This window comes from Alligator mississippiensis, chromosome 5, assembly GCF_030867095.1.
Source record: "Alligator mississippiensis isolate rAllMis1 chromosome 5, rAllMis1, whole genome shotgun sequence".
Classification (NCBI taxonomy): Eukaryota; Metazoa; Chordata; order Crocodylia; family Alligatoridae; genus Alligator; species Alligator mississippiensis.
In genome coordinates this window covers 133,642,048-133,669,174 of record NC_081828.1, presented here as the reverse complement: position 1 = coordinate 133,669,174, position 27,127 = coordinate 133,642,048, and the positions used below count along the sequence as shown (strand labels likewise).

Sequence of the window (27,127 nt, the reverse complement as noted above, 5' to 3'; positions counted from 1 at the left end):
GCTTCCTCATTTTTCTTCTTCAGGTTCTCTAGACAGGGACCTCGTTATCTCTGTAGTATCTAAAGAGTGTGACTACCCAGGACACTTACCTTGGAAGAAAGAGAAAAGAGTCCAGAGGAAAGCCACACGCATGATTAAAGGGCAGGAGAACAGGTCTTATGATGAGAGACTGAGAGCCATGGGACTCTTCAGCCTGGAAAAGCGCAGGCTCAGGGGAGACTTAGTGGCTGCCTATAAGTATATAAGGGGTATACATCAGGATCTGGGGGAACGCCCGTTCACCAGAGCGCCCCAAGGGATGACAAGTTCAAACGGTCACAAACTCCTCCAAGACCATTTTAGGCTGGACGTAAGGAAAAACTTCTTTACTATCCGAGCCTCCAAGGCCTGTAATAGACTTCCTCTTGAAGTGGTGCAAGCACCTACTCTGGACTTTTTTAAGAAACATTTGGATGCCTATCTTGCTGGGATCCTTTGACCCTCGCTGACTTCCTGCCCCTGGGGCAGGGGACTAGACTCGATCTTCCAAGGTCCTTTCCAGCCCTAATGTCTATGAAATCTATGAAAATTAGTTAACTCAAATAGTATTTTCTTAAATTTAGTAGCCTCAGACCTTCACCAATAGCTCGTATTAATTTGATTCCATTCCCCTTGGTGTCTGGCACTCCAATAATCATTCGAGGCAACCGCTTACCCCCAAAACAGGTCAGAATGCAAAGAAATAAACAGAGAAAATTCCAGTCAGTACCTAGAAGGAGTTTATGTAAAAAGTCAAAACTCATCTGGTGTAATTACCACAACCATAGACCCTAGCAAGACAAACAGCCTAGACTTGCTCATTCTTATGCTGGTCAGGACAATATCTGTGATCAGGAAGCCACAGTTTTATATAATCTAATCTGCATCATGGACCCACTATTTGACACAACACGACTCCTGTTAGTTTACCTCCTTTTCCCTTGCCTTTGAATCACTGCATCTCTAATTTCTAGGATGACTTACTTATGTGAGAGAGTTTTGCCATTCTTTCCCTTTCTTACCCACTGTTATGTACCGGTTACTGTTCAGTGCTTGAGATAGGGATCATACACATAAATTGAATTGAAGGGTGGGCATCTGTACACATGACAGGTTTTAATTCTCATTAAATTAATAGGTTTATCAAATTGAAATTTGTTTATATTCGAGCGTCACATCAGTGTTTGCACGCACTAGGCTTTTGAATTAATTAAGCCCAGTTTCCAGCTGGTGCCGTAGGAGAGTGGGATGGGATGGTTCAGTGCTGCTCCCCTGGCCTGGGGCCCTCCACCCCATACCCCGGGCCCTGTGCCTGTGCCACAGGGAGCTAGCAAACCTCACAAGAAAAAAAAAAGTGGAAGCAATTCAAAAGCAAAAGCAATTTGAAGGGGTGAACTACAAAAAAGTTGCAGCCATCTGATGGACAAAGAGACTCATTACACGTCTTTGAGTGCCTTTGTGTTTGCACACAATGAATCCATGGATGTGATACTTTAATTCCCAGCGAGTCAAACTAAACTATGTCTGAGGAGTTTTACTTTTAATGCGCAAGAAAGTCTTTTAAAGCATCCAGAAATCCCCCTTGTGCAAACTGACATGCAGTTGCAGTGCATGAAAAGGCAAAAAATGTGGTGTGTACAAAGGCCTGAAGACAGAAGACTATTAGGCAGAAAAAAGGATGACATATGGGTATACCTAAAACATGTTTCCTTTGTATTTGGTATTCTGCATAATTTTCACACAAAACCCATGGTCATTTTATCAAAGGCTGATAACTACCTATGATGAAAGACTCAAGATGAGAGATTTTGGAACTAGGGACCCCATGAGTTGCTGTCCATATTTGTTCAATGCAGCCTTACTGAGCAAAGAGGTTTTTATACTGGAGAGAACTTACACATTTTCTTTGTTATGTGCTAGTCTGTTCTTGCTGGTCTCACTACATTAGGTTGTGTGAAGTAGGATGAGGAAAAAGCATAAGTACTAGAATGGAAAACTGCTTACTGGTAATTCTTTTTGTGGTAGTTTCCCTTCTCTCTATTTTTAAATTCCTCCCATCTCTCTGCAGGGATTGATTCACAGGTGGTGTGTTTGTCTCTCCAGTATATTTGTTTTCTGAAAGTTGAAGTAGCTAGGTTGGTGTCTTAACTTTTGGCTTTGGCAATTACTTGTCTCCTTGCTTTTTTGGTAACTGGGAGAAAATGGTTTCCAAATAGGGAAATGGCTTCCAAACATTATACACTGGGGGTACATTTAGACGTGATTGCTTGACCTGCATGTCCCTAAAACCTTTCATGTATGCTGTTATTGTACTATTTCTGACTATACACCTCCGTGTAATATTTTTATTTTCTTGTATATCACAAATAAGTTATATATTGAAAATTCATGGTCTGAGGAAATCTGAAAATTACAACAGTTTACTGTAAAATATTCTAATATTATAAAAGCTGTAGCCTGTCTGTTGGTCCATAATGCTTTATTCACACTCGGGTTGGCTGATGGAAACAACCAATCAGAGTGTGAATTCAGCGTTCAGACAGGAGATGGCAGCGTGGCAGAGTGCCATCATGATGGTGGGGACAGGGGACGGAGCGGGGGAAACGGCAATGGGGAGGTTGGGGGTGGCAGGCCAGGCCCTGAAATGGTGGCAGGGAGGTGGGGTGAGGGTGGCATGCCTGGCCCCGAAATGGGGTGGGGGTGGGGGCTGGGCGGGCCTGGCCAGGCCCAGCTGGGGAGAGGGGAAATCGAGCCCAGCCCCAAAGGTGGGGGGGAGCCAGACACAGGCCTCTGTCCCCGCCTGAACCCCCTGCCCATCATTCTTGACAAGCATTTGGCTAGTATAAATATCTTTAATTTTTTACACACATTTGTAACATCCCACCCAGGCAAGCACAAAGCAACTGCAGATGTGGGGTGTTTGTACCCAAAGAAGAATTTTTCTAACTATTTTAGTTGATCTAATAAAAGATTATCAGATTTACCCAAAGAACCTTGTCTGTCTATGTCCTTAGATCAACTTGGCTACAACCAACAGTCCTGTAATTTTTACTAGATTTGAGTCTGCCGTGTAGGCTGAAAAGAATTGAGGACTGAATTTAATCTGTCATAAAAACGCAGAGTATTAGATACATTTTTCTGCTTTGCCGAATGAGAAATCAGGTTCACCTTTTTTTTGTAATTGCTAAATATTATGAAAATGGATTTACAAGCCTGATACTGAGTTTTAAATTACAACATGGAGTTGAATCGAAGGAATTACTGATCAGTAGGCATTTTTTAACGTTTAAAACCATTATTTTTCCAGGATTTTGGAAGCTGCAAGATGTTCCCACTTAACAGATGCAGGTTTTACACTTTTAGCACGGGTAAGCATTACTTTGAAAAATAGAGTTATCTAGTTTTCGTTGTTGCCGTGCAACTCCAATCATGCTGCGGTGGAGGAGTGTGGGAGAAGAAAATGATGAGGAAATAGAGTAGAAGGAAGGCCAGGAGAGGTGGTGACCAGCCAAAAACCAGAAGCACTGATCTAAGTTGTTAGAATTTATGGACAACTCCAGCTTGGACTATATTCAGGTTTTTTTTTCTTATTAATGCATTTAAATTGATTGACCTTGGTTTGTTATGTTTAGAATTATTTCACAGCTATAACATATGCAATGTTTAGAATCAATTTATAGCTACAATAGATATCACTGGCTTCCCAAGTAGTAGTAATATTCTGAGAGAGCAGAGAATCCCTGTTTAGTAGACTATTCTGTATATCATTTATTTTTTGAAAACATACATCCTTCTGGTTTATATTTTATAGATATGGGAGTAAGACCTCATTCAGCAACATAGTTAGACACGGTGCCTGACTAAGCACAAATTCATTTCAGTGGATTTCTCTAATGCTTAGTTAGATGGAGACTTAGGCAACTTGCCAATTTGGGATACATTGAAATAATATTCCAGTGTTGTTTTTGAAAATAGGATTTATGGTGTTACAAACATGAGCACATCTGTCCCTTCAGTAGAAGGAGCTGTGGGTAGGGTACTCTGTGTCAGAATCATGGAGCTTAGCTACTGCCTTCTTATAAGGCAGGGTTGGTCAACTGGCAGCCTGCGAGGGGTTGATGTCTGGGGTCCCTAGGCTCCTTACTCAGCCATCACTCTCCCTATTGCTCCAGGTGCTGCTGTGTCTAGGGTCTCTAAGCTCCCCTTCCCTTCTTCAGCTTTTGCTTCCTGTTCCCACCCTAGGGGGTGAGGCAGCACAGCCCATGGCACCAGGGGAATTTGTGGCTTGATGCAGTGAGAGCGCTGAGTTGGGGCCTTCTGTACAGGTGGTGTTGTGGGGGGGGCTTGCCCACATGGTGCAGTGGCTGCTTGCCTGCATAATGCAGCAGTGGCAGCAGGGGTGTTGCCCATGTACATAGTGCAGCAGTGTGCATTTATGAGAGACTACCCACCCACATGGTACGCCAAGGTGAGTGTGGCCCAGAAGCCCACAGCTCACACTAGTGCTGCCCTCTGGGGCATGGAGTCCCCCCCATTTAGACATTGGACAGGCCTGCTTTAAGACATGCTGCAAGGCTTAGCTTACTTTTTTTTTTGTTTGCAGGTGAGCACATGGCAGATGGGACGCAGAATTGTGTAGGCTATTATATGGGGGGTGGGGAGTTCTTGTTTTATGTTGTCTCCAGGAAATAATTAATAAGAAGTACATTTGCTCTCTTAGTGTAAATTGATTTATAAAATGTCTTATTTTGACACTGATATAACCACATAGAGGGGGGTTTCACAAAGAACCAAAGAAAAGGACTTGATTCAAAACCTCTTGAATCAATGAACAGGTTTTCTAATTTGGGTCAGATTCCTACTGAGCTACTGAATCCATGTGTATGCAAATCTGGAGGGCCAAAAACCCAGAGTCTGTGTTCTGTAGGTTTTAATGGGTAGATAGTAAATGCGAGTTCCAGTTTTCCCCCCAAAAATATCTTCCTACACAAACATCATTTGAGCATGGGGCGGGGGAAGGCTGAATCTCATCTTGTGAGCCAAATATTAAGGCTGAAGGAGTGTTTATGATTGCGTAACTATAAAAACACTAAAGTTTTCTTTTACACTTTCCAGTGCAAGGTCACATTTGTCAAGTTTTATATCCCTAAGAAAGATATGGCAGAAAAGGCCGAGAGAATGAAGCAAGCAGTTAGAATAGAAGAAGTTTTCATTGCTGTCTAGAACAGTGTGGGGCCAACGGTTTAGGCAGGTGTGCCACAGATTAGCTCCACGCCCTCCCTGAGTGTTGTCCCCATCCCTTTCCCCTGCATGATCTGTTGCTTTGATTTCTGCTCCTGGCCCGAAAGGCTGCTCTTCCTCCCCTATCTGCTGCTGTACTGCCTCCCCAGGCTGCAGCATGTCACACACAAGCTGCTTATGCCACGTGTCACAAGCTGGCCACCCCAGCCTAAAATAATCAGATAAATACGTGTTCTTTCTCCATGTTTTGGTGTCTTAGTAAGGGTGACAGAATTTAAGATCAGACTTTCACTGTTGTGTGTGTTTTGTTTTTTTTCTTTGTTTAGAATTGCCATGAACTGGAAAAGATGGACTTAGAAGAATGTGTTCTGGTGAGACTCAGTTTTACAAGGAAGGAATGTTTGTCACAAACCCAAAATAGAAGAGACTAATGCTATTCAGGACATCGGAGCGTTGAGTAAAAATATTTGGTTTTGCTAATGTGGGCAACTGATAATTCCTATGTTACCGATAAGCAATACCAGTAATTATCAGGAGACGTTTATAGAAGGGACTACAGTGAAAGGTGATTTACAAACCATTACACTCAGGCCTGTCTCTATGCGAGGGTTGTGTTCCAAAAAATCCTTGTATAAAGTGAATTTGCATAAAGCAAATCCATTATTATGTGTAATGAATAGGGATACATACCAGTCTCACTCTACTGCCCCCCCCATGACAAATTCAAACAGTAATCACATGATACAATAAGTACAGAGAGGCTGTGAGTTTCATGCTGCAAACAGCAGTATGTGCTGGGGGTGCGCTATCAGGGCAGCATGGGGCAGGCTGGAGGCATCTGGGGGAGGGAAGCAGGGTGGCAGGGAACGTCAGCTGCTCCTGGCTCCGCCCTGCTTCCCTTCCCAGGTGCCTCTTCAGCCTGGTGGGCACAACCCAGCGTGGCTGGGAACAGTAGGGCTGCGTGGAGAGGCTATGACCCCCGTGCTGCAAGCAGCGCCAAGGCAGTGTGTGACAAGCGCTTTCTCATGGCCCTACTGTTTCCTACTTCCCTGCCTCTGAGCCGTCACAGCCCGGCGGGCATGACCCAGTGCAGCAGGAATCTGCACCGCTGCAAGCTCCGCGCTGCCCTGGCGATGCACCTCCTTCACGTCGAACTGCAGTGAGGGTAGCAGCACGGGGTTGCACCCCTCAAAGCAGTGCCAGAGCTCGCAGCCTGCACCTGCCATGTATGCAGATCTGGGGGACGCAGGTCCCCGCTGCCCTTTGGAAGTGTGCGCAGCAGCGAGGAGCCAGCCCTCCCCTGATGATCCACCCAAGGCTTTGTCCTGTTCCCTGCTGGGGCTCTAAGCACCCCCCAGCTGGATGGCAGCCCCAGCCCTGCCCAGCTCCCTCCCTACAGGGGCCTCAATCCCTCTTTTCCCCCCCACTTACTTACCAGAGCTGCCCTCAAGGCTCCTTGGGGCTATGTGCGTGTACTGTACATGGACGTGGCGCCACCTGTCTCTGCCTGCCTTCCGCTTCCTCCCAGCTCCCTGAAGGCTGGAACTCTGCCAGTCTGCAGGGAGCTTATGGCTGTTCGACTTCACACAAGATCGGATTTTTCTCGTACAAAGCGAATTTCTGGTATAAATAAGGTCGTCATATATAAGCGAATTCGCACAAAACAAATTCACATAAAGAGAGACCCGAGTGTATCCATTTTCCAGAGAAGTGTCTAACAAACTAGATACATTTGAGACTATTGGGCAGAGAGAACAAGTAGCTTTGGTGAATGGATTATGGATTATTTATATTGCATTCATAGTATCCAGCAATAAGATGAGCAAGGTAACATATAATAGATTTGCAAGGACTGCGGAACAGATATAAAGCATTCTATTGGCAAAAGGGCGATGTTTTTTATCACACTTTCTCTTTGGAAATTGATGATGTGAAATCTATCAACCTATCAATATTTTAGCAATGAAGTCAGTTCAGTTTCCTACATTTTAAACTCATATTCATTGTTCTGCTAAAATTTGTAAAACCTGGGGATGAGGGAAGAGTTTTTATATTTTCCATGTGTTTATAGATCTGAGGGACATTAATGAACTAAAGTTAAACCCAAATGGGTATGGCAAACTACTTTTGTGAGGTATACTTTTTCATGTAGGCAGTTCTCTTCTTGCATATGTCAGTCTATAATACTATATGTATGTGGCAAATTGTTTGGCTTCTCGTCCTAGATAACAGATAGTACATTGATACAGCTCTCTATTCACTGCCCTAAATTGCAAGCATTGGTAAGTTTAACTCTTATTTATTTTTAGAGTATTTTGTTTTAAATCCGTACAAACTATTGTCTGTCACTGTCTCTAGTAGATACTTGCCTTTTTGTCATGCTGTGACATTTTACAATTTTACATATTGTAGCAAAATATGTTTGAATAATGTTTATTTCTGTGACTGTTTTAAGCACATTTAATTTGGCATAAGCTTGTTGTTATTAGTACATTATATTTCCAAGCATCCCAGTGATTCCCCAGCATACTCAGAAAAACAGATTTTTTAATGACTAATTGTGAATAATTAGATAAAGTAAAAAGCTGCATGACTTTTGAGATGCTCTTGAATATGACTGGGAATCTTTATAGATGCTCTTTTGCATAGTAATGACTCTTTAATGACATGTAAACATTTATGTTGAAACAGATCAAAAGCTGAATTAACAGAAAGATAATTGCTTAGTAAATGTGTGTACTGTCTCTCACAATTTTACAAGTGGGATTGTATACAAATAATCCTAAAGTTTGTAAATTAATAGGGAATGATAGTAAGTATTAAGTTTCTAGAGCCCAAATTTTCCCAAGTGACTATGGAGTTCACATACTTCATATATGGAGTACTATGCTTGAGATACTCTAATATCTGATTTTCAAAGAGCAGGTGCCCAGTATGTTTTAAAACTCAACCTGCTTTGAAGTGGCTCTGGCTCTCCTGAAATTGAGACACTGAGAAACCCTAGTCTTGGTCAGTTTTGAAAATATAGGCTGTTGTGTTCAGAGCCAACGCTCCTGCCATCATTTATAATCTGTTCTTAGGAGGGATTAAAAGGAATGATTGTTACTTCATTAATTATGTAGCCTTGTGGCTTTTCCCAGAGACCCAGCTCCAGAAATAGTGTTACTAAGGTAGCAGAAAGCTCAGGAAGAGATGGTTTTGAAAAAGAGCTTTATTTGCTGCTTTTTTCAAATTAATTGCCCCATCTCATTCATGGAACATAATTCCATAAATTGCCTTATTAAAGGAAAGTCTTCCAGCTAAACAAGGAATGGTTTACATACAGGTCTATATACTCCTGGTAAAAATGTATAGCTTCTTATCTCCTAGTCCCATTTACAACCAAATTGCCTCAGACACATTTAAGATCTTTTGTGCCATTAGGAGTGGTCATACTCCTTTTTAACAGTCTGCTTCAGCAGAGATCAGCATTACAAACAAGATTATAACTTTTTAAATTCAAGTCAGCTCCTGCTAACCCAGTTGAAGGTCACAACATATGCTATATTTTCTTGCATACAGTGTGCTTGGGAATAATACTCACCTTGTTTCTGAAAGGAAGACTGAAGAAAAAAAAGATTTTTCTAGAGTTATGGCTGTGCAGAGCCTAATTTTCAGATGAGTTACCCTCCTTTTCCTGCTTAGCTGAAGCTGAAACCATAGCTGCTCCTGAAGACTGGTCTCCATGGGTAGATCTGTGATTTTGTAGAGCTAAAGAATCTCCAAGCAGGAGTGTGAAATAGAAGAGAGACCAGGACCACCTAACAGATAGCAAAACTGCCTTGCTGAAAGTTAGCTTGATTACTGGTGTACCAAGACCATTAAAAAGAAGAGATGATTGTTAACATCTATGAAGAACAAGCCAATGAAGTGAAGAGCAATGAGCCATTAAGTCAACTGACTCCCTGCTCCATGTTGTTCCACATGTACCGGAGAAAACTACTTGTAGACTGCAAAATGAACAGCCTGGGTGAGAAGGAAAAAGTCCTAATTTCACTTACTTGTGCTCTTGACTGTCTTTGTGATCGGCTTTCTATGAACATTTCACAGTTGAGCTTTATTGGCACAAATGTTCATTAAAGTGCAATTCAGAGTTGTAAAAATCATGTTTTGAATTCATACCCTGGATTTTGTACACACTGGAAGTGCTTGCTCACTAAACAAACTATGGAACATAAACAACAATGTGACTTAAGCCAGTAAGAACGATTTCTTACAGCTTCTAATACACAAATGCTTTATAATCAACCATTGGAGCTGAGTCTAAAAAAAATATGAAATTGTCAAATGCTTTTAGATGCGTCAAGGAAGTTCTGATCTGCTAATGGATATTTCATTAGCAGAAAACAGCTAAACTCACCTGCTGTGCTATTTTTATTTGCTACTCAGCTAGCCCAAGAACCTTTTTATTTCCGCATCATAAAGAAAAGTTGAGCATCCCCTCTGTAAGATGAAGACTTTCAAAATGGTAAACTTGACACTTTACATCTTGTTAAATATTTCTACCTATTCTAGCAAATCTGAAGGACCTTGTGTTTTAATGCAGAATTTTTCATTAGGTATGGTTGCTTCATAAAGACTATGAAATCAAATTGGCATCCTGTATTGTGTGCTCAGTTCCAAGTCACCAGAGTACAATCTCTCAGGAAAGCTGAAGTTTATAAGCCGCTTACTTCCTGGGATGTGAAACTCTTAATTAGCCAGTAGACAGCTACAAGAGGCAGAGGTCAAATTCGTCTTTACATAACCTTCCTTCCTCCCTTGAAACCAGAGGTCCCTTATAAATAGATTGGAAAAACAGTATATGCTTTAACCCACACATTGCTGGTAATTTCCAGACCACCAGCCAAACGAATGTGCAAGAGTATGTGTATATAGGTACATGAAGAGGGAAACCGTATGAGCTATATAAGGCTTCCAGAGAGTTAACAGGAATTAAGAATGTAAACACAGACCCTAAGATAAACCAGTTTTATGGAGTAAGCCCTTTGATTTTTTTACCTTTTAAGAAAACAAATTATGTAGTAGTGTTGTTACTGTTTGGGGTCCACATTACCACTAACAGCAGGAGCACTGCAATCTGCTGGATAAAGAAAATGAAAATGCAACAAGAACACTAAGCAGCCGTTGGTGAAGGGAAGTTTGGTTGCTGTGAAGTTGCTCTCTCCATCAGACACAGACACAGTGTAAGTCCTAGAACTAGATTAAACCCCTGAGAATTCAGTTATATGTTGCATTTGTTCTTTTTTTGCTCCATTAAGTGAAGGGGAAAGGGAGAGATGACAAGGATACTGTTCTAACAGACATGAGATAGGTAAGGGTGGTTTGGTACTGGCCAAGAAGTTTCCGTAAGCCAAAGCAAAGTAGCATGACGGGTTCAGCATTCACTTGTGCTGCTTGAAAAAAGGACCATGGTACAGCGTGATATACTCTGAGTTGAGGAGAGAATCCAGGTACTTAATGGCCTTGAAAGAAGAGCTTTTATATCTAGATTTTCAGATGTTGGATTTGGATTTTCTGAAGGACTCTTCTAAGAGGACTCATCTCCTTTGCTGAGTTCAAACATGTGCTCACTGCCAGAGGTCTCTGGCACCAGAGTTTCTGCCTGGAAAAGCTGCCCAGCAGACACCCCCAAAACATGGTACTGGGTTCATCTACACGTGGTGCTACGTCGCCATAGCAACACGCTACAGTGACGTAGAGTTGGCAGGCATAACCTGTGATGCTGTAGCTACATCGCTGTAGCAACACGCTCCCTTTGCTATAGCAAGTTGCTATGGCATCGTAGCTGCTAAAAACAACCGTGCACCACCAGCACAGTGCAGTATGGGCTGTTACTGCACCGCCATTTAGTACTTCCAAAAGCAAGCACTAAACGACGGTGCAGTAACAACGATGCCACATGGGGCACATGTAGATACGCTAACTGAGCAGGAAATAAGGAACTAAATTCCACCTGAGTGAGAGAATGGAATCAATTCAGCACATCAGAGCCTTCAACAGGAATGATGGTCATATCAAAGCTAACAGTGGCCTCAAATCATCCTACAAGAGAAATCCACATATTTCTTATCATCTTGACAGTGCTGCTGTAAATCCTGTGAAAGAGGGAAAAAACATGTATTCTTTGAAATAGTGCTGGAATCTGGGGCAATGAGGCTTCTTCCATTCCCTTCAGACTTTATAAAAAGTTATAATTTTCAAGTAAAAAGTGAATAAAGACTAAAACAAAACATTAAGGTGAAAACTCCAGATAGTACCTACTTATCATAAAAACTGGGTTTTTTGAGCTGATTGCTTGCACGGACCTTGGGCATGCAGTGCTCTCCTGGCAAGTTGTGCCCTTTAATGCTGCAAGAAAATTTAGTATTTAAGAAGTTATGGTGTCATCTTTTAGACAACGAGCGCCCTACAGCTCTTGCTGAAGTTAACTTGACATTTCATTAAAAAAAAAGTTGAGTCATTATTGTTTTCTGTATTTATTTGTATGATGGTTATGATTCCCTTGTGTAAGAGACTTGATTGTGCAATTGCAAAGCTGAAATAGCTCCTCTTCATTGCAACCACAATGTGCTGCCGCCTCACCATTTTTTTCAGTCATCTTGTTTCTGACAGTGCACAGGTAACTTCTAATCCCCCTTAATTTCAGTAAATGGGAACTGCACTTCAATTGCCAAGCATCACCCTAGAGCAGAAGGAAAGCACAAAGTTTAAGTTTGGCTGTTGATAACTTGTATCTTACTGGGGCTGCAGTGATGAGCTGATTATTTCCAAGGCAAACAGTGAAATGTCTGTCTGTTTCAGAGCTTATCTCACTGTGAGTTAATCACAGATGATGGGATTCTGCATCTGAGCAACAGTACCTGTGGTCATGAGAGGTTACAGGTACTGGAGCTAGACAACTGTCTTTTGATCACCGACCTGACTCTAGAACATCTGGAGAACTGCCGCAATCTGGAGAGAATCGAGTTATATGACTGTCAGCAGGTCACTCGAGCAGGAATCAAAAGAATCAGAGTAGGTGTTGTGGACATTTACTCAGCTTTTGGAAAGGACAGAATTGCCTATGTGTAATCATAGTAATCATGTAATGCACACATGATCCCAAAAGGTGTTTGAACTATGGGAAAAATAATGAAAAACATAAATCTCAACTACAGGGAATCTATTTTATTTCCATCAAATGTCTATTTCCATTTATATTCCAGGATACTGTTACTATGGCAGTGCTCGTTAGTACTGATCTCTCTTACTGATGTGTATGTTTTATGCTTTATCTACTTTCCAGTGTTTGTTTTAAAGGAAACATGGGCTTTTGGGGTTTACTTGAACTATTACTAGCATTTCTTCCAAATACATATGCTTCTCACAAAGCAAGTGTAATAAAATGAAGAATCTGTATAGATGCTGCCTAGATTGTTAGTTAAGTTTTAAACTAAATATATAGAGTAAAGGTTTTTAGTGAGGACTGAACTTGCAGAACAAGAGTATTAGGATTTTAAGACATGGGAAAATTTAGAATCAATTTCAGATGCCCTTGATTAATTTAAAAAAAAAAAAGGACAGGTTTTGAGCTTTTTTTTTGTTTCAAGAGTTTTGATTAAGGTGATATATTCATTTGTTGTTTTCTGATTTTGCTATAACTATATAGAAAGCCCTAAAAGTTACCTAAGAAAGGTTCTTTGAGCAGTTTCTATTTCTGAATGAGTGAATGTGGCCAGGTTCCAATTTATTAAATTGTTTTCCTGTGCTTAAATATGAATGCCTTGCTCTTTGTAGTTATGCCAGACAGCTGTATGGAACTGCTTGGCTTACTCACTTTTAGAAGTGGCCATAGACTTTAAAAGTATGTTAATCAGGGACTTTTAAAACAAAATCTTTTTGAGGTTTGCCAGTAGTTTAGTATCTGCTGGTAATGGTTGTGCTTTACTATTTATATTTTTTGGTTACATTTTTGTTTCTCATTTTCAGGCTCATCTACCTCATGTGAAAGTTCATGCTTACTTTGCTCCAGTTACTCCACCTCCTTCTGTAGGAGGTAGTGGACAGCGACTCTGCAGATGCTGCATTATTCTTTGACAATAGTTAACATCAGGCTAAGGAAAACATTTCCTTTGGCTGTGGAAGAAGAGAATCAGACTGCAAGTGGTCTGCAGAGTCAGTTTCCTGACTGCCATAGCAGTGATGTGTCAATCATCCAATTTTTTGCTGGTAATGACACCAAGACAGACATTTTTCCAGGTAAAAGTCTTAAGGATTGAGTTGGTGATGCTTTATTTTTTTTTAAACTCTTTTGCCTCCACCATCCCCCATTGGCATAACTGTGATACTGTCAATGTTTACTTGGGTATTTCAAAGTAGTGAATGCTCAGTGAAAGTACCAATACCATAAGCCCCACTCAATGGAGCTATTACTCAATGTAAAAAATGTTTGATACAATTCAGAGTTCCTTATGTCAGTCATACGGGGAGAGGGGGGAGTCCAAACTGCTGTTCTACAACATATTCATAACAAGACTAAATCTCGTCAGGTTTAAAGACAAATCAGCTTTAGTAGATAGACCAAAAATGTAATGGGGTTCCTTGTTTTTCATGATACAGCTTAAATTTTAAATAAACAGCAGGTTGGTTGCATGTAACTAAAGAGAAGCCAACTATTTAGAAGTCTGTAGAAAATATTTTCCCAAGATCAGGTAAATGATGTTGTAAAGGGCTTGCAAAGCAGGTAAGAATGGGATGGGTACGTTATATTGTGTATGCTCTAGTTGAAAAGTAATCTACAGTGTTTATTAGATGGCCGTTATCATTCTGAGCCTGTCTCCAGTTTGTAAGGAGAAAAAATGCAACTGCCCTGGAAGGTAAGGAAGTACTAGCACTATTTTTGTACAGTGGCACATATATTAATTAAGTAACCTGATTTAGATCATGTGCAAAGTCTGTGGGCAAGGAATTGAAGCTCTGGGCAGGAAAATGTGATTGTAAACCACAAATTGTGACACTGATATTTTTTATATTAAGCAGCCTAACAAATAATCTGAAATAGGAAGTATTGAGGATCTCAAAATCTCAACATTTACTGTTAGGTACATAGGGGAGGAGGGTTATTTTTTTTATTTTGTTGTTGTTGCTGATTAGTAATTAAAAATATCTTGAGCATAATGGAAATAAAAAGTGACCTGTTGATACTTTACTGTACTACTACACATACAATGTTTCATTGTATTTTTTGTGTAGAAAGTATGTGAGCTTCAGTTAATATAACTTTTGTGACAACTCGATTGCCTCTGACAGACAGCTCTAACAAATGGGCATCTTGGAAACTTTGCCTTATCAGTAAGTGCAGCATTTTATTAAAACAGTTGTTTAACTAGAGCTGGCTGCAGGTATCAGTGTACATCTACACTTTGCCCTTAACAGCCAAGATTAATAGGGAACGTTTAAGACATGTGAAAATATGACAGAGCTTTTTGCTGCTGTATTTTTTTTGTAGCCAGACATTTTATTGTCACAATTAGCCAACGGGGACAGCCTAAATAAACATAATCAGTTCAGAAAAGGTTGTGTTTAGGGGCAGTGGGTGTCAACTTGTTCTGAAAACCAGAGATAACTAGCAGCAGGAAAGAAAGGAAAAAGAGAACAACAAAAAAGCAACCCCACACCCTTGTGCTGATGTGTACAACCTATTAAAACACTGCCACTTGCTCCATTCCCTCAACAGTTGAACTGAGTATCCCATACTAGCTTTTCAGAATGCATTGCCTTATGTTTGGCTCATTTTTAGCAATCTTACTGTGAATATACAATATTAAAATTGTACAAAACAAAACTTCTGCATACTCTAAAGTCATATACATAATTTATGAACTAGGAACTCAAATAAAAAAGATCACTGGATATGTATTTGGGCTTGTTTCAATGATTTCAGGACACTAATCTTACTTAAAGTATGTGGTCTTTTGGTTCTGTTTCACTGTCAGTCTTGACCAGCAATTGACCATCTTTCCAGAAAAGGCTCAACAACTATAGCATGACTTTTTTTTGCAATTAATTAGTTCATCTTTTAAAAAAATATGCTGGGGCAAAACTGAACTGCCTTGGAAGAGATAGAAAGTACAATATTGTTGTTCCCAAAATGGCGGCCTCCATTTCAACACAGATTTCAAAAAGCAATTTACAAAATTATTGAAAAACATTTATTTATACTTAAATTGAAATGTGTACATCTTATTAAAAAACAAAAGCAATTTGCTGGTGCCATAATTTAATTCCAATTTCAAGTGAGCTGGACAAACTACTGTACAATTCTCAATACCCTTTAAAATTAGATAATTATTGGATACTTTCCAATCAAGGATTTTTCCACTTTTATAAAACATTTGGATTTGAAGATGGTGCTGAGCTGAAAGAACTGAACAACAATCGTCAATTCAATAAGATACTAAGACCCAAACAATACCTGAAGATGAGAAGTTAATAGGCAGAAGAAATGTAAAGTCATGACATTTTACTTTATCGGTGTAGAAAACATTAAGTCAAACAGGAAAGAAAAAACCTCTAGTTTTCATGGATTCAAATGTTCAGATTTGCTACCACTGTAGAGGCCTTTTTGTTAAGCACTTAATCCAGTTAAGAGGGAATTAATGCTCTTTTGCTCTCTACAAATTTCTCACTTAACACTGTAGCATCCAAAAATTAAAGCATTCTTCCCAGATTTTGACAGGATGGGTGGTTCAAAGGCACAAAGGACGGTTAAGAGATCTCACTGCCATTTGTGCCTTTGACAAGTGTCCCCCGAAGTACCTATTACTGTGCAACTATAATGTTCAATCTGTGAACTGCAGTGCCATGTTCGACAATTTCCAGAAAAAACCCAGCTTTGAAAAAGTACATTACCTTATTTCAAAGGTAAGTTGTATGGTTGGTCATGTGAAAGAGGCACTGTGAAATTTTTGTGGTATGGATCTGAGGCTATAGAAACAGTTAAGATACTTGCCCATAAACAGAGACGATAGCAAGCATTTACCTGCTAGAGAGACTTAAGTGTTGTATATTTAGTGTTTAAGCAATTTAATGGATGCTGCTTAAAGCTATGATGTAGCCCCTTGGTGCCAGTGGGTCATCTTCCCTCGTCAGCAATATTTCCATCAAGTCAGGAAAATATAACTCACTGCCAGTATTTTTAAACCCACCATTTCACAAGCAGAAGGTTAAAGGGTTCAACTGCAGCAGTGCTCCATAGAGAAACTAGAAACTAAATAAAGGATGCATAGGCAAATTTTTCCATTAGATTTGTTAAAGCAAAACACAAAATTACTCTGTACCCCACAGGATTTATACTACTCCTTCCAATAAGGTACTGGTGACAATGCAGTTGGCTGCATGCATATATTGCATCTGGCTAGGACTTCTTAAAAATCCTTTTCTGGCATTTACACTTCTTACGTACAACTCTTATAGACAATTTACACGGGGAAGCCGTTTTGACAGCTTTACTCTCAAAGACCCGACAACCTGATCACTATCAGCTTTTAAACTACTCATCTCAACACAGATCAGTATGTGCTCTGCTAACATCAAAAAATAAATTCAGCATAAGGTACAAGCAAGTAATAGACAAACTGGCACAGAAAGGTAAATGCCCCCAAATAAGTTTACATTCATCTCCGAACTGGATACAGTGCAATAGGAAGGCAGTACTGCTTCTACAAACTGTATCTACTGGCCATAATTTGCCTTATTTCACTGAAGGGCAACCACCTTTGCTTACATTGTCTTCCATGCCTGTACATAAGCTGTCATGGCATTATACCTCTTATGAGGACACTTAGCTATGGCAGTGATAAGAAAGTTTACCTATCAAACAGCTCATTAGAAAGGTCATCTTGTGTTTTCAATATGAAACATTTTATATGGTGAAGTTAGATCCTAAGAGTTTTTGGATGATCTTCATAGTCATTAAATGTGACTTCACTCTGCAGTGGAATAGCAGTCCAGCAAATGTTTGCCCTCACTTCAAAATGATGTGGAAACCTTCACCATTTTCAGCTGCAAAGGAGAGAGAAAGTGGCATCCTTTTAAACAAAGCTCCCAAATACTGAAGGCAATACAATAAACCCCCCCACATCTAAAAGTGACATTTTCTCAAGTTCTTTAATGAGTAGAAAAAAGCTCATTCTTCAATATGAAGTTTATCTACTTGAAAAACTGTCCCAACTTTTTGACCCTTCTATGCAGAACACCGCAGCTTTGCCACCTTTCTGTTTATAAATTTTGAAAATCAACTTTTAAAATCTTTCAATCTGATTTGATACTTTTATTTCTAGTATCCCATCCCAACTGAATCATCCTGTTTTCCTGATAGACTGCTCTGACACTGAGCATCACAGAACCAAGTCATCTTCCTCATTTCTAGTAAAAAGATCAATTAGTGCTCTCATTCTTCAACCTCATCTCATTTATAAGGCAGCGCTTCTAACTGAAACAAAAAGGAGCACTAGAAACAAAATATAATGCATATTGAGAATTATTTAAATGATTAATTTCAAGTCAAGTCAGGTGATTTTAGTATTTTTCTTAGTTTTCATTAGCAAGAATCACTGAATAGCTTAGTGCAGAATTTCTTCAAACTGTGCTTGTGTGTGTGTTTGCAAATCATGACAGCGTCCACCCCCTTCAGCCACTCTCCCACCACCTCATCCTCTCACTGTCACCATTGGCTGAAGCTGAGCAGGGGGAGCGCCCAACTTTACTACTGTGGAAGAAGGCAAGCATCAAAGCACCGATAAAGTCAAGCAGTTGAAAACTGCAGTAGTTACTGGAGCCAAATGGTGTTTTAATTTGAATCAGTTTTTACATCACCAGGTGTGCATAGTGAGTACCAGTTGTTGGATCTCAAAAATGGAAACCTTAACATTTAAAAGGACTCTGAGCCCTGACAATACACCCAGACACGAGTCTTTTCACATGATGCTAAGGGATACTTCCCTAGTGAATTCTAACCCCTTATAGTATCTGGTAAAAGCAATGGGTGTGTCATGCACTGAGCATATAGGGTACTGGACAGAGCAGTGATTCTTAACTGGGGTGCCATGAAATCTTTCAGGGCACTATGCACTATCAGCACTATTAAATGTGCTAACACCTACACATGATTCACAAGATAAACCCAGAGATTTCAAACAGCAGTCCAGTATGACAAAAGCATTCTGACCTGCTGTGGTGTTTGAGCTCTTTGCAACAAAAGAATTGCTTTTATGTTTCCATACTTGAGAAATGAGTGAAAGATGAGAGCTGGCATTTTCTGAGGGGTACCTTGAGTCTACCAAGATTGAGAATCACTGGAATAGGGCATACAAATCTGGGAAGCATAACATGAAGGATGAAGGTAAGGATTAGGGAGGTATAAAGGAAAGCCAGGCTCCAGAAAGGTGAGGTAAGGGGCCAGGAACAATGAGGTATAAGCTGGACAGAATAAGTAAATAATGCCAGTCTATACCTGAGCAGCAAATACATGAAGTATTATTTGCATCATAGAAATATGAATAGGAACAATTAGCACAAGTCTGATTTTGCTCTTTCCATAAGCAAATCAGTTTAAAATGTAAGTCGGCAAATTCAAAATGCCAATTATTTAAAGTTTTGTAATACAAAGAAGTCTTTCATTGATAAGTTGTTGTGTCTTTTGAAAACAAGAAGAGTAATACAGCAATCTGCATTATTAGCTCCTTTATGCTCAATAACGGATCCTCTGCAATTGTTTAACACAGGAAAAATAATCTTTTCTGGCTATGGAAAAAAATCTGTCACAGCTACACGGTACACAAGTACCAGGACATTTTAAGGGTAATCCTGTAATCCAGCCTTTAATAGTCTCTACTTTTTGGCGCACATGCTAATTTTGAAATTTAAATTAAAAAGGTACCACAGAACAGGACACTTCTACTTTGGAAACTTCACAATACTCAGGGAGTAATTCTATTTTTGTAGGTACAGTAAAATCCCAGTTATTTGGCACGAGTGTGGAATGGGGGGTACTAGTAAGGTAGAAGTGCTGGTTACCTGAGGCACAGGGTTTCTGGCTGGATGCACGGCGTGAGGGGGGTGGCTCAAGCCATTGCCCAGGAGTGCAAGGCTTCCAGCTCTGATCCCAGGTGGGAGGGGCTGTAGGATTCGCTCCCAGAGCAGGTTGGTCCCTGCACCCCGGCGGCTCCGGCCCTGCCCCTGGCACTGGGAGCTGTGAGCCCTACCAAGGGAGCAGGCAGGAGAGCCTGGCCCAGCTTGCTGTGGCAGGCGCTGCACCCGGCTGCTGTGCACAGGCCCGCAGGGCTGGAGCCTCTTCCTGAGGGCACAGAACTCCCAGCTCTGACCCCAGGCAGGGCAGGAGATGCTGGTGCTGATCCCCACCTCTCCACCTGCGTCTGGCTGCAGACCACTCCCCCGCTCCCCACAAACACCAGGGCAGCCTGGCCACAGGCTGCTGCAACAGAGGGGAGGGGCGCAAATGCAGCCAGGGAAGAAAGTGGCGCAGCAAGCAGGAGAACGGGGCATGGCACCGTGTGTCCCGCCCCTGAAATGCCAGTAAATGGAGTATTCCATTTAGTAAAATCCCGGATAACAGGGATTTTACTGTATATGGTAAAGTAGTGGGTGATAATCTAAACAGTGTTGTTGAATTACACCCACATCCTGTTGCTCCAGTAGTTATAGAAATTTAGGAATTGGATCTGGAGCAATAACTTCATTCAAATATGTAAGGTGACTGTACTAACAGGAATCTGTGATTAATATTAAACTGAAACACTAAAAAGCAAAGATGTCTAAAGTATTGTGCTTTTACAATATACATTTTTTGAGTATAGGTTTTAAAGCAATCCAGTTCAGAAAGACTAGTGAACAATTCCAGGTTCCATCAACCAATTATAATTCTTTCCCTCAGCTCCATCTCAAGTTTGATGCATTTTCTGGTTTGTAAAAACATAGATGCCACATAGCTAGAACTTCCACTGAAACGAAACCTAATTATGGCTTATTATTGCCACAATAACTTGATTTTCATTATCCCCATCATCAAAAAAGCCAGCATACCTTTTATTATGGTGACTAAGAAACAACTCTCATCTTGAAAGTTTTGAACCATCTAGAAATAGAGAGGACACATTAAAATAACATCCTTGTCCCTGGTAGGAGGGCAGTCTGAATGTCCAGGCAGCTTTAGTTCCAAAAGGCTAATTAATACTTTCCTATATTCTGTTTCAATACATTGTGACATTAAATATACAGGCTCAAAAAAACTTCCTTACTGTTAAAACAGTAAGACAGTGGTGGAATTATAGGGCATTTTTACACGTGCTTCTGGCATGGCGCTGAGCACTTTTAATTAGTGAGCTGCTCTAATTAAAAGCACCTGGTGCCATGTCAGGAGCATGTGTAGTGGCGCAGCACGCCTCCATGCTGAGAAAATGGTGGCAGTACACACTGAATTAAAAGCACATCAAAAGTGTTTTAGTTCAAAGTACACGGCCACCATTTTCTCAGTGCTAAGGTGTGCTGCACCACTGATATATGTGACATGTGAGGCTGCCAGAGCGCATCAGCTTACATACTGGTTGGAGCAACTCCTCTTATGTGTCTAAGTGCCCATACTGCCTAGTGAAGTAAGTCATACCATCTTCACTGTAAGTTTTCAGATGGAAGGTGGATAAGGATTTGATAGGGAGGGTTTAGAAATAGCATTCATGCAGGGGTTGGACCAAATGACCTCCTGAGGTTCCTGAAGTCTGAAATTATAGCTGTAAGGAACAGTTGGAGTTAAGTGAACCAAAACCGAAGTGTCTGCTCAAACTTAAAGGTTTTTTTGTTGTTGTTCTGTTTTTTTAAACTGATGCATGGTAAAGATTCCATATTGCTACAGTAAACATATTAATACTTTCATAATGTTGCATTTACTTAAAGGTAAAAAGCATGCTACAAACTAAAGTGACTCATTGACTTTGAGGGGCCTTCCGGCACAGACCTTACTGCCCCAGTTGTAACTGTATAGAGTGCCAATAATGAATTCTGTAGGGATGCACGGATAGAGATTTTGGGGGCTGATACTAATAGCCGATTTTTATGGGGGCACATCAGCTGATACCGATCTGATTTCTGATACCAGCCTGGCAGCTTGAATAGCTACGTCCAGCTGGTAAGTCTGTTGTGATGGAAGGGGAGGGAAGGAGCATGGGGGGGGCAGATCAAGGCCCCCGCAGTGAGGGAGGGAGTGGGGCTGGAGCAGGCACTGCCCAACTAGGGCAGGGCACAGGACGGAACTGCAGCTTGTCTGGGGGGCACAGGGTGGGGGGTTGGCTTCTATTGCTGTGCGCACCCTGGAAAAACATGAGAGGTGGGGGGGGACGTGCCCTTGGCACAGCACCAGCCCTAGCAACAGCATGGGCGGGGTGGGCTGTCACTGCAGGCTGGGGCCAGGGCAATGCTGGGCTCCTCCCAGCATGGGCTGGGCTAGGCTATGCTCAGGGTGGGTGGTAGTGGCACAGAGGGGGCTACAGGGTGGAGGGGGTGGCTGCAGCCACCCCAAAATCCACCATATCCCTCCCCTAGCCCCCACTCCCAGAACCACTGCTGCCCACCCTGAGCACAGCCCTAGCCCAACTGGCCCACTCCTGGGAAGAGCTTGGCACAGCACCAGCCCCAGCAACAGCCCCACCCTGCTTATGCCCCACACAGATCCAGGGGCACATGTTCCTGGACAAGGTGTGGCTCCGTCCTAGCTAGGCAGCACCTGCCTCAGCCCCACTCCCTTCCTTATCGCGGGGGGCGCTGATCTGCTTCCCCAGGCCCCTTCCCTCCCCCCTCCTCTTCCACCACAACAGACTTTCCAGCTGGACACAGCTCTCCAAGCTGCTGGGCTGTGCTCCTTGCCATTTACGTGCTGTGCTGCAGCTGCACGCATGCATGGGCATTTATTGGCCAAATTATTGGCCATGTCAAGCCAATTTCTGATAGTCAATTTTCCTTATATCAGTGCTAATCCAATATTGGACCGCAATATCTGTGTATATATGATTCTGTACTAAGGACCAAAGTCTAGCAAGAAGAGTTTAACTACATATTACTTTGAACACTGTATGAAGTGTTTTCTACTCTGGGGAGAAATGAGTATTTTAAGCATACTACTGTGTTCATTTAAAACAGTGTTGTCTCAGTTCACTCTAACACTATGGAGAAACTCAAGTTCTAACTATCAAGACATTTACATATATGCTATACGCTCTCAAAAAGCAAAGGAGGACAATGCCACTTAAGCATGCCCACAGCAAGTGTGGATACAAGCTGTTTTAAAATAAGCCTCAGCTGTTAATGCAAAGTCTTAATTGTGAACTAGTCTAATTTTGAAGAAATTACAAAAACAAGCAAATGGAATTTCTGAGGAGAAAAGTTACCTGATCACTAACAAGGATGTGGATACCAGTGGGACCCTGTCTGTAAACCTGATTGATCTGATGCAAAGGAATATTAAACACCAAAGCAAGCTTGCGAGTGACTTCTGAGGCTGCCATTTCTTCTAAGTAGATCGCATGATAAACTATAAAGGAAAAAAAGATCAACTTTCAGTAAGCATTAGGCCAATTAATAAACATTTACTACATGGAAAAAAACCACATTTCTTCAGGATGTTTAATTTTATATCCCTGGTTTGCAAAACCCTCTAAGAAGCCATAGACCTTTGGCTGGCAAACACTTTCTTCTTAGTTTCTAATTCATTAATGGGTGTCAGCTGTCTTAATTTTTTCCTTCAAAACAGTTTCTTGTCACAATCAGGATTTCTATATAGTTCTATGACTGTATCTGCTTTATTTGATTCAGAATTGGAAGCAAACTACACAGCATCAGAAATACAAAAAAAAAAAAAAAATCTGCCATAACATGTGAAGTGACTAAAAATAAATATTTTTCTGTTAAAAAAACAGCTGGAAAAATTCTGTAATCCAGGCCATTCCTCATCACATGACTATTCTTAATGAAGATTGCTTTTTGACACATTACTACCCTATGGGCACCTTCAGCACTTTGTCTTGTGAGCATTTTATAGCATAGGGAAAGGTCTTTTCCAGTTTCACTTGAATCTTATCCGCAGTGATACACAGTGACAAAATTTGGTGCATCCAAGAACAAAATAAAAAATTACAGTGAAAATTAAAGTACTGTATATCACAAGGCTTAAAACAGCCGTTGTGCCCCCAATTCACACCCCCATCAACTTCCATCTGTGTACTCACTTGCTGAACCCAAACTTCCTACTGCTTCTTTGCACACCAGAAAGCCACAATTCTAGTGTATAAAACAAAATGGATCTATAGCTCTTTCCTCTCCCTAATACACTTTTACTTTGTACCTTAGCAGAACATGAAATGCTAATATTCAAGAGACCTTTGTATCATACCATATATTGCACTGTTGCTGTTATCACTACTGCCTGCATCTTGCTGCCTTTCCAGTTGTATGCTCCTTGCTGGCTCCTGGCAGACATAGATTGTTAAACGGGGCCTAACAGACCTGCAATTTAAAAAGATCACGCATTAAAAGGTAAACACTTTTACCCATGTACGGGCAAAATTTGTATTTGTCTGAATTCAAAGTCTTAGCATTCAGAACATGCTTAAAACATGACTGTTTTACACACTATTTTAAACGAATACATCATCAACTATCACAGGTAGCTAATCTAATGAGCTACTATCAGAACTATTGAGCTTGTCTGTCAAAAGTGCTAGTAAATTTAAGTTTAAAAACGAATTCCAGAATTCTAAAATCATTAAGACCTGGCTTATTTACATTGGAATCCTGCAACATTATTACTGGAGTAGCAGTAATTACAGATCTTAAAAGTCAGCATGTTATTAAAAATCCATTACATCAGTTAGAATCAGTTACGTCAAATTAGAATGCTGAATTTGTTAATAATTAACAGCTATGACCTCAAAGACTTTAGGTTCTTTATAGCTCACCTAAATGAGAAGTTTTGTCTCTTGGCAACAAACCCATCCGTCTTGAAGAAATCAGTACTTCCCAACTGCATTGCTACCAGTCTTACAGTCTACCTTTGCATTCATCAGTGCCTGCATCATATCTGTGGCCTGCCCTGAAGGTATACACAAAACAGTCTTCTTTTGAGCACATTACTGCCAACTCCTGAGACAGCTCACATGGGCTTACGCCAATCTAACTCTGAATGCATACCTCCCAGATCCCCTATTCTAAGAAAGGCACATTCTATGATTAAACAAAAGCACTTAAGTGTGCGCTTGGCACTTTACCTGGATTTCAGTGCATTATATAGCCGAATTCCATCGGCCGGACCACAGATTTGTACCAGATCCTCTCTTGTCAGCTTTAATAAATCAGCACCTGGAGAAATACAAAGAGGAGGATTTTTGTCAGTTTTTTTAGTACAAAGCAAAAAGCAATGTCAAGAATTTGTTTAGGACTGTAAATCTCCATAAGGGTGACGTGGCACTTTGAGATCCTTTTAAGGGTGCCACAGGATGCCTCAATATTAGTGCTGTTAGATGTACAAAAAATGATCTATAGGACAAACCTAGAGATCTCCAACAGGAATCCACAGTGTCAAAAAACATTCTGACCTCTTTGTGAGCTTTCTCAGTTCTTTGCAACAGAATTACTCCAAAAAAGTGAAAGCTAAGAACTGGCATTTCTAAAGGAGCACCTTGAGTTGAAAAAAGTTGGGAACAATCGGTTTAGGACAAGAGTTACAAGCTGATCCTTGAAGAGCAATACAACCATGCAAGTTAAAAACAGAGTGAATGAGCCACTTCTGCTTTAACATTTTTGGAGAGGCACTATCCAATGCTATGTTTGAATGGCCTGATTTCCAGAGGTGGGCAGCATTAATAGCACCAATTAGCACCCCTTTGACATAGTAATGTCATTTCTGTAGATACATATAAAAGCCTAAATGATTTGATTTGGGTTAAAATATTTAAGCTGGGTGAATGTATTTCAGTTGCACATTACAAAGCAGAGGCATGCCCACAGCATGTTGGTTTATCATAAACTACTGTCCCATAAGTACAGAAATAGTTGGACCGTTGGTTCTTTGCCATCTGCAACAAAACTGCCACCTTTGGCTATCTGTATTATTGCTGTTCTCGAGAACGTATTGCTAGACTTGCAAAATCTACCATAATAGGGGCCAACCTTTTCGGCAGGGGTGCCATAAATTAACCCCACACTCTCCCCAAGTACCACTCTTATCCCCTTTCTCTCCCTGATTTACTACTCTGCTTTCTGCTTCCTGCCCTATATTCCACTTTGCTGCTTGTCCCCTCCTTGCTCTGCTGTGTGCCATGCACAGAGGCTGCTCGTGGCACTGGTGGCACCCATGCTGCAGGCTGGCCACCCGTGAGGTACATTTCCATCAAAAGCAAAAATGAAAGAATGCTCCTGTGTCCTGATGACACGACTAACATTATTTCTCCTCTTTGATCCTACTAGCGCTGCAGAATCAACACAAATAGAAAAAGAACATGTCCAACTCTGTCCCCTCTAGCCCACCAGACCTGTACATTTGCAAAGCCTATCTATCTGTCACCTCTTTGCAAACCTAACAATGGCTGTGAGATTGCATAAGTGTTACTCATGACACATTCTGAAAATCCAGGCAGGTCCAGGCAGCCAAAAAAATTCTGGGGTCTCAACAAAGCTGAGAAGACAGGACAGAGGGGTGTTATTCTATTAGGTCGGGGTGGTCAACCTGTTGCACGTGTGCCATGTGGCAGATCAGGGAGGAGGATAAGCAACACAGAAGCAGAAAGGGCATGGAGTTGAAAGCAGAGCAGCAGATGGAGGAGGGAGCACAAGGAAGGAAGCCGACAACTTAGCAAATCTGGTAGAAAATGTAGGACAGGAAACAGAATGGCAGATCGAGCAAGGGAAGAGGACTAGTGGTACTTGGGAAGGTTGGAGGACTAATTTGAGACATGCCTGCCAAAAAGGTAATTGTAATTGTATCAGGCCATGGGAATCTTTTGGGGAAGGGGAGTCTATGCAAGAGGGATGTGCTTTGTAAGAGACTTAAAAATGGTCAGTCATGGTGTCATGATAAGCGTTTTCAGGATTTGATCAGCACCAAGACAGAACATAAAGATGTTGGCAATTAAAACGAGTGGTAATTCAGGAGAACAGCCCACAAAACATGACTCTCTCAGGGAGAAAGTATGGGAGGAATGGTACCATAAAAAGGGTTAAACAGGAGGATGTGTGTCAAGATACATCTACCATACTTTTATATACACACACTTATGAAAAAAGAAAAGCTTAGGGACTAGAATGTCTCTTAATCAAAGAGGATGCTGGTATAGCTCACATTACGGAAGCACAGTGGAATAACTTAAGTCAATGGCATATAATATCTGGCCATAAACTATCAGACTATGACAAAAAGATGACAGAATCTAGTAGAGAGGACTGTGCATTTGTTTGTAAGCTCTACTATAGTAGTAGAGCTTTATTATTAGCTTCCTTACTAAAAAAGTGAAGGCTTAGAAACAAGCAGCAAAATCCGAAAATGTTCAGTTACTCGTATATAGACTGGTGAAGTGAACAATACAGCACAGCTTACAGAAACAAATCTACTCATTGTAAGCAACTGTTTCTTAGAACAACTTTTTCTACAGCACAGAAGAGATGTTTCAGAAGCTGCATACGTCTAGTGGTGAAACCAAGAGCTTAATTTGCAGGAGAAAATAAGTGAGAGAGGAAGTAAATTGACCAAATTGGATACTGTAGAACAGCAGCCACACATAATTGCTAA

The 27,127-nt window shown here is 41.0% G+C and overlaps 2 protein-coding genes across 12 annotated transcripts in view; one reads left to right on the top strand and one right to left on the bottom strand.

Moving 5' to 3' along the window:
• FBXL2 (F-box and leucine rich repeat protein 2) overlaps nucleotides 1-27,127 on the top strand; it is a 140,948-nt gene that overhangs the window by 110,936 nt on the left and 2,885 nt on the right. For 6 of the 8 annotated variants that reach the window (XM_059728750.1, XM_006269595.4, XM_059728749.1 and 3 more), the window contains 5 exons: nucleotides 3,326-3,386; nucleotides 5,586-5,630; nucleotides 7,485-7,541; nucleotides 12,103-12,315; nucleotides 13,270-15,198. In XM_059728750.1, coding sequence (XP_059584733.1) covers nucleotides 3,326-3,386; nucleotides 5,586-5,630; nucleotides 7,485-7,541; nucleotides 12,103-12,315; nucleotides 13,270-13,377 — 484 coding nt within the window. In that variant the 3' untranslated portion in view covers nucleotides 13,378-15,198. Of the gene's footprint in view, nucleotides 1-3,325; nucleotides 3,387-5,585; nucleotides 5,631-7,484; nucleotides 7,542-12,102; nucleotides 12,316-13,269; nucleotides 15,199-27,127 lie in introns of those variants that run through there. The other 2 variants (XR_009462552.1, XM_059728751.1) reach the window with 2 other exon arrangements.
• The window catches only part of UBP1 (upstream binding protein 1), a 68,990-nt gene continuing 57,331 nt past the window's right edge, over nucleotides 15,469-27,127 (bottom strand). For 3 of the 4 annotated variants that reach the window (XM_059728747.1, XM_006269591.4, XM_006269592.4), the window contains 5 exons: nucleotides 24,612-24,702; nucleotides 23,738-23,850; nucleotides 22,737-22,879; nucleotides 20,383-20,434; nucleotides 15,469-17,343 (listed from right to left, as the gene is read on the bottom strand). In XM_059728747.1, the coding sequence (XP_059584730.1) occupies nucleotides 17,306-17,343; nucleotides 20,383-20,434; nucleotides 22,737-22,879; nucleotides 23,738-23,850; nucleotides 24,612-24,702 (437 nt within the window). In that variant the 3' untranslated portion in view covers nucleotides 15,469-17,305. Of the gene's footprint in view, nucleotides 17,344-20,382; nucleotides 20,435-22,736; nucleotides 22,880-23,737; nucleotides 23,851-24,308; nucleotides 24,437-24,611; nucleotides 24,703-27,127 lie in introns of those variants that run through there. The other variant, XM_014602555.3, reaches the window with a different exon arrangement.